Below are 8,138 nucleotides of genomic sequence, written 5' to 3'. Positions count from 1 at the left end.
TCCACGGCTCGATCATCCTGGTTGGTACGGCTAGGAAGGCGAACCTCGGCTGAGCTGTTCTAAACGGTCTGATCTCCATTCTGGTTTGGTTCCATGTACTGATCCATGGATTGAGGCGCATCATTTCCTCTCTCTTCAAAAAGATTTGTCCACAAATATGGATCATCTGCAAATAAAGGAGATAGATCATAAACATTGAAACTTGGAAAAATATCATACTTACCTTTCAGATCCAATTGATACGCATTGTCACTGGTTTTCTTAAGGATCTGGAATGGTCCATCGACCCTAGGCAAGAGTTTGGACTTCCTTTCCTCCGGAAAGCGTTCCTTTCTCAAATGAACCCAAACAAGATCACCCTCCTCAAAAACGACCTTGCTTCTTTTCTTATTTGCCTTTCTCTCATAGATCTTTGTCTTGGTCGTGATGTTGGCACATACTTGCTCATGCAACTTCCGGATGGACTCGGCTTTCTTCTTCCCATCTGTACTAACTCTTTCACTCACAGGCAACGCCAAAAGATCAAGGGGAGACATAGGGTTGAAACCATAAACAATTTCAAATGGAGAGAACTTAGTAGCAGAATGCACAGAATGATTGTATGCAAACTCAACATGTGGCAAACATTCTTCCCAAAGTCTAAGATACTTATTAACCAAAGACCTACGAAATGCAGACAAAGTTCGGTTCACAACCTAAGTTTGACCATCGGTCTGAGGATGACAAGTGGTCGAGAAAAGTCTAGTTCCTAGCTTAGACCAGACACAATTGTTCTAGGCATGCCATGCAAGCGGACAACATCTCTAAAGAATGGTTCAGCAACATGCACAGCATCATCAGTTTTATGACAAGGTATGAAATGAGCTATTTTTGAGAACCTATCAACTACCACAAAGATAGAGTCTCGTCCGGCCTTAGTCTTAGGTAAGCCAAGCACGAAATCCATAGAGATATCTACCCAAGGATGAGATGGAATCGGTAAAGCTGAGTACAAACCTTGGTTTTTCATTTTGGACTAGGCCTTCTTGCACACTACACAGCGGTTGCATATCCTCTCCACATCTTTCATCAGACTCGGCCAATAGAAGTGATCATAAATCACCTTGTAGGTTTTCTTGATCCTGAAATGTCCCATCAAGCCTCCTCCATGAGATTCCCTGACAAACAACTCCCTCAAAGAACATTGGGGAACACAAAGACGGTTATCAAAGAATAAGAAATCAGAAATTTGATAATACTTCCCATATGCAACCTTGGAACATTTTCTGAAAATTTTGTCTGGATCAGTTGCATACAAGTCTTTGATAAACTCAAACCCAAGCAACTTGGTCTCAAGAGTGGACAGAAGAACATACCTTCTGGACAAGGTATCAGCCACCACGTTTTTCTTGCCTTGCTTGTTCTTGATCACATAAGAAAAGGTCTCAATGAACTCGACCCAACGGGCATGTCTTTTGTTCAACTTCTGCTGGCCCTTAAGATGTTTCAAAGACTGGATTTTGAAAGTTTTAGAGAAATCAGGAAGAACAAGTAATGGGGCTTGAGTCAACTTCCCTTTGAGGATCTGGAACGCCTCTTCCTGGGTTTGTTCCCACTTGAACCCAATGTTCTTTTTGATTACTTCGGTAAGAGGGGTGGCTATAGAGCTGAAGTTCTGGACGAACCTTCGAAAGAACCCGGCCAGGCCGTGAAAGCTTCTCACCTCGCCCACGGTCGTTGGACTAGGCCAATCTCGAATGGCCTTGATCTTTTCCTCGTCCACTCTGAGTCCATCTGCACCTACAATAGAGCCTAAGAAGACCACGTGATCTGTCCCAAAAGAACACTTACCAAGATTAGCAAACAAATGTTCTCTTCTAAGAACTTCAAGAACAGATTTCAAATGTAATTTATGATCATCAAGATTCTTTCTGTAAATGAGAATGTCATCAAAGTAGACAACAACAAAATGACCAATAAAGGACCGCAAGATATGATTCATCAAACGCATGAATGTACTAGGTGCATTGGTAAGGCCAAATGGCATGACAAGCCATTCATACAATCCTAGTTTAGTTTTGAATGCAGTTTTCCATTCATCACCTTCCTTCATGCGAATTTGGTGATAACCACTTTTCAAATCAATTTTAGAAAACACAGAGGAACCATGCAACTCATCAAGCATGTCATCAAGCCTAGGGATTGGATGCCTATACTTTACCGTTATGTTGTTGATGGCTCGGCAGTCCACGCACATGCGCCAAGATCCGTCCTTTTTGGGAATAAGGAGAACAGGAACAACAAAAGGTCTGAGGCTCTCCCGGATGTATCCCTTCTCAAGAAGCTCTCCAATCTGTCTTTGAAGTTCCTTTGTCTCCACTGGATTGGTTCGGTAAGCTGGCCGGTTTGGAAGAGATGCACCTGGAACGAAATCAATCTGATGTTCAATGCCTCGGACTGGTGGCAATCCCTTAGGATTCTCATCTGGAAACACATCAGAGTATTCCTGCAAAACATCTTTCAGATCACTCGGAATTTCCGGTGCAATGTTAGAAGAGGAAGCCATTAGAGTTTCTTTGTAAACAAGCAAAAGAAACGGCTGTTGTGAGCATAAGGATTTCTTTACCTGGCTTCCTTTGATAAAGAATTTAGAGTTCCTAGGAGATAACTCAGGTTCGGATGGCTTTGGCTCTTTGTCTCGGCTCTTCTTCAGCTGGAGCTGGTCTTGATGGACTTCGGCCGGTGAGAGGGGAACCAAGGTGATCTTCTTTCCCTTATGATCAAAGGAGTGGCGGTTGGTGTATCCGTCATGTATAGTCTTTTTGTCAAACTGCCATGGTCGTCCTAACAGAATATGGCATGCGTCCATGGGCAGATTGTTGCAAAGGACCTCGTCCTCATATCGTCCAATAGTGAGAGGGACCGCGACCTGTTCCCGGACGTACTGTTCTCCAGTGTCGTTCAACCACTCCAATCTGAGAGGTCGGGAAAGTGGTTTGGTCACGAGTCCTAACTTCCTGACAAGAGACTCACTAGAAACATTAGTGCAACTACCACCATCAATAATCAAAGAACAAACTTTTTCTGAAACTAAGCATCGAGAATGAAAAAGATTCTCCCTTTGTTTTTGTTCATTGGTTTTGGGTTGAACACTTAATGTTCTTCTGGTAACAAGAAGTGGACCGTAAGCTGGGTAGTCGAGATGTCCATCATCATCATCATAGATCGGCTCAAGTGTCTCATCAAAGGCCGGTTCTAGATCATTGTCTGAATGTTCTTCACAGATCGGAGCAAGGCCTTCATCCATGGCTCTCCTGGCAACTAGAAGTGGCCCTTGGTGTGGGTAGTCGAAGGACTCTATGTCCTCATCAAAGATAGGACCGTGGTCGCCCTTGTCCTCTAGATCGTCCTGATCATCATCGGACTCAACCTCGCCATTCTCCATGAGGATCATCACTTTCTGGTTCGGACACTTGCTGGCATAGTGGCCAAGGCCTTGACATCTATAACACCGAATGTCTCTTGCCCGGTTATTGGTCTCATCTGATTTGCCTTTGTCAACACGAGCCTTACCTTTGTCTTGATGGCTAGGCTTGGGAGCAAAGGCCAGTTTAGAGTAGCCCTTTCTCTTGACTTGTTGTTCGATCAGAATGGCGTTGTGTAGCATTTGTTCAATACTGACATACTCCTGAAGCTCCATTTGATCTTGAATTTCTCGGTTGAGACTGGATAGGAATCTGGCCATAGTGGCGTCTAGGGGCTCGTCTACATCCACCTTTAGCATCAAGATCTCCATCTCTTGGTGATAGTCCTCCACGGATTTGGTTCCTTGAAGCAACCGTCTGAGTTTTTGATGGAGTTCCCGGTGATAATGTTCAAGAACAAAACGTCTCCTCATCATGGCCGAGAGCTCGTCCCAAGTAAAGATTGGTGCTCCGCCATTCCTCCTCCTGTGAGTCAACACTTGATCATACCAGTTAATAGCATAGCCAACAAACTCAGCAGCGGCCAATCTAACCTTTTTCATTTCAGAGAAGTTTTGACAATCAAAAACAACTTCAATTTTTATTTCTCATTCAAGGAAAGCATCTGGATCGTTTTTACCATCAAAAGTTGGGATCTTAAGTTTCACTCCTCCTAATCCCTCATTAGTTTGATCAGTTCTAGCAAAAGGATTAACATCACCTGGGTCACGGTTTTGGGTTCCTCTCCTAGGGCGGTTGATGGAACGATCGTCTTGGTTCTCATCCTCTCCGACTTCTTCTTTCGGCCGGTTGTTCCTCCGTGGGCGATCTCGCCTGGTTCTAGATCTGGCCGGTTGGCTACCTTGGATCTCATCTAGTTTGAGATGGATCTGTTCCAAACCTGCATTCATAAGGTTAGTCATGGAATCATTGAGAGCTCTCATCTGCAAGTAAGATAAACCAGCATAAGAATTCCCGGTTTGGTTCATATCTTCTTCACTCTCCATAGTTCCTGAAAAGCTTAACACAAGAGATTAGTTTAAACAACAAAATTCCTCACTCACTCAAGTGTTTGATCTCGTCCACTCTTAGTGTTTCTCTCGGGATTTGGGATGGTCACTCAATAAGTTGTCTCTCAAAGTTCTAAGAGAACAAGACTAGTAACAAGTTAGGATCTCCAAGAAATCAGGGGTAGTTAGATAGAAAGATAAGAACTTTTTGGGTTTGAAATCCGTATTAACCACTCTAAGGCTGGATTTCTCTTCAGCCAGCAGGATTTCTCTTCCACCACCTAGCCACTAATCGAACTTTTTGATTCTTTTTTTTTTATAGATAGATCTCTTTTTTCTCTTTTCTTTTTTTTTTTATATAGATCTAGTGGCTGGTAAAGAGATGGCCCGGATTTGAGATAGATAGAAGAAGATGAACAGATTTAGAAAATGGAAGATGAGAAGATGAAAAGATGATACCGGTTGAGTGGCTCTGATACCACTTTGATACGTCCTGGATTCGGACAAGGATCACTCAACGGGATTTGGATATGAACTCGCCAAAGATGGGAGAACTGGGTGGTTTGAAAGGCAACACACAAGGTTGCGGAAAGACCTTATGATACTACCGGCTTCGATTATGGTTTGGAATGTTACGTCAAGACCAACAAGGGAAGATATGTTTACTTAGAGAATCACTCGACAAGAAACAAGACTTTTCTAAACGAAGAACAAAGAGATAAACTCATAAACTTTGAAAGAAAATCGATTGATTCATAATGAAGAAGAGTTTACATATTTATAGTACTTGTGGTAAATGAAAGACATTAATAAAAACACTTAGGAAATAACAAAATTGACTGAGAATGTGGAAGGTCAGTCAAGAAACTCTTCAGCTTCAGATCTGGTCGATGTGACTCTTCGGCTGATGTCTAGATTCATTCGATCAAGTTGAAGTCGCCGCGGTAAGGAGCTGGACGAACGCGGGACTGTCTGGACAATCTGTGGCCTGATCAAGCAGTGTACTGATGCGGCCTAAGTCTTCTGGAACAGTCGGTTCGTGCCAAACGGACCAAGAGAGAGAAGTCTTGATCATTTTGGGAAACCTCACGATCCAAGTCAAGTATGGCATAATCCAAATCAAATCTGGCATGATCCTCATCGAGTCTGGCATGATCCACGTCAAGTCTGGCATGATCCACGTCAAGTCTGGCATGATCCAAGTCAAGTCTGGCTCGGCTGTTAACTCTGGCTTGTCGAGATGGTTGGGAAGGACGCGTACTGGTTCGGTCAGATCGGTCTTCAGGACGTGGACTTGGTCGAAGCTTCATTCCGGATGTAAGTGGGTCGAGGCGGTACACGGCTCGATCGTCCTGGGCGGTACGGCTAGGAAGGCGAATCCTGGTGGGTACGGCTAGGAAGGCGAACCTCGGCTGAGCTGTTCTGAACGGTCTGATCTCCATTCTGGTTTGGTTCCATGTGCTGATCCATGGACTAAGGCGCATCAGGAGCATCCTACCATATGACACCGAGGAGAGAGTGGTTTTTAGAGTACACAGAGGTACTTGACAGCAAGATTAAGATGTCAAAAGACTTTGTCTGTAAGATTGTTGGGATCGGCTCAATCAAGCTCATGACACATGATGGTAGATTCTGCACATTGAACAAGGTTAGGCATGTTCCATCAATGACGAAGAATTTGATATCCGTGAGCCTACTAGACAGGAAAGGGTTCAAATATTCGGGTGGCAATGGAGTTTTGAATGTCTACAGGGGTTCTGATGTGATTATGAAGGGTTCCATGAACGGTACTCTGCATTTGCTGAAGGGTACAACGGTTACTGGTTCAGCAAATGTTGCATCACCTAAGATCCCAGAAGAAGATATGACTAATCTATGGCATATGAGGCTTGGACATATGGGTGAGCGTAAGATGCAACATCTGTCAAAGCAAGATATGCTTCATTCTGATATTGGTTTGGAACTCTGCTCGGAAGACTTTAAACAGTTTTGTGAGGATGCAACATCTGCCAAGCATCTTAAAGACAGGGGAACACCACAGCGGGATGGTGTTGCAAAATGCATAAACCAGATAATGCTAGAGAGAGCGATTTGCATGCTCTGGAGTGCTGGTTTGGAGAAGCGGTTTTGGGCTGAAGCAGTTAACACGGCTTGCTACTTGATAAATCTTGTTCCCCAAACGGGCTATTGGTTAAAAAAATTGTAAGTTGGGCCTCGAGTCATGTCTTAGGTCCCTTTGGACCGTCTTCCGACTCGAAGCGTTTATTACTGCTTCTTTCGATAAAGAACGAACTTTCCGCGGTTTTTACGGTAAAGTTTGATCGATAACTTAGAATGGCGGGGAACGTGAAATGGGGTCACTACGGTCTTCGGGAGATAGCATCGAAGGGTAGACGAGAATGCATGGACTGATATCGTATCGACGTTTCGGAAAATACTTCGGTTCGAGCTCGGTCGCTACGTAGCGACCGAGCGGAGCACGTGTTCGGTCGCTGCGTAGCGATCCTTTTTGAGCTCTTGTCCGATGACTCGCGTTTCCTCCGCAAAACTTTTCGTAAAGAAGAATCTATTTCGAAAAAGTATTTATCGAAGAAGGTTTTTCGTTTTCTTCTTCGGGTATTTGGACATTAACTTTGTCGTAACCGTTTTCGACCCCAACAATGGTTGTCGAGTTCCTGGAAAGGATGACTATGTGTGTACGCTTCCGAAGTCACTTTGTGGATTTAAGCAGTCTCTCAGACGATGGTACAAGAGATTCAATAGCTATATAATCAAGTTGGGCTACATCATAAGTCCTTTTGATTGGTGTGTTTACGTGAGTAAGTTTAAGGATGCGACGTTCATCTGTTTGGTACTCGATGTGGATGACATGATGATAGCTGAGGAGAAGTGTGAAATCGAGAAGCTGGAGCTTCTGGGTTCTGAAGTTGAGATGAAAGACTTGAGTGCAACAAAGAAGATTTTAGGGATGGAAGTCTTCAGAGATAGGGAGAAGCAGTTGTTCTTGTCACAAAAGGCCTACATTAATGAGGTGTTGACAACGTTTGTGATATCTTCAAGTGAACCTATCAGTATTTCGTGCACTGCAAATGTTCATCTCACCATGTATATGGTTTAGCCCGTTGGGACTTCAGGCCCGTTGGGGCATCTAGCCCGGGGGGGCTTCTGGTCCGTTGGAGGCATCTGGCCCGTTGGGGCATCTGGCCCGTTGGGGCGATCGGCCCGTTGGGGCATCTGGTCCGCATGGACATCTGGCCCGTTGGGGCATCTGGTCCGCAAGGATATCTGGTCCGTTGGGACATCCGGCCCGTTGGGGCATCTAGTCTGTTGGGACGTTTGGTCCATTGGGACATCTGGCCCGTTGGGGCGTCTGGTCCGTTGGGACATCCGGCCCGTTGGGGCATCTAGTCTGTTGGGACGTTTGGTCCATTGGGACATCTGGCCCGTTGGGGCGTCTGGTCCGTTGGGACATCCGGCCCGTTGGGGCATCTAGTCTGTTGGGACGTTTGGTCCATTGGGACATCTGGCCCGTTGGGGCGTCTGGTCCGTTGGGACATCCGGCTGATGACGAACGTCTGGTTCTAGTTGAGCATCTGGCTGTTAAAGGGCGTCTGGTTGGTCATAGCAACACATCTGGCCCGAAGGGACATCTGAGGCAAAGAGAGTGATGGTACATTTGGCGTTG

General features: G+C 45.0%; 1 protein-coding gene across 1 annotated transcript; it reads right to left on the bottom strand.

The window, feature by feature from the left end:
• Nucleotides 1-1,015: 1,015 nt before the first annotated feature.
• On the bottom strand, nucleotides 1,016-4,006 carry LOC106338067. The gene has a single exon (XM_013777127.1). The coding sequence runs from the start codon at nucleotides 4,004-4,006 to the stop codon at nucleotides 1,016-1,018; it is 2,991 nt and encodes a 996-aa protein (XP_013632581.1).
• Nucleotides 4,007-8,138: the final 4,132 nt, after the last annotated feature.

This window comes from Brassica oleracea, chromosome C4 (genome assembly GCF_000695525.1).
Source record: "Brassica oleracea var. oleracea cultivar TO1000 chromosome C4, BOL, whole genome shotgun sequence".
Taxonomy (NCBI): Eukaryota; Viridiplantae; Streptophyta; class Magnoliopsida; order Brassicales; family Brassicaceae; genus Brassica; species Brassica oleracea.
This window is presented reverse-complemented; position numbering and strand designations above follow the sequence as displayed.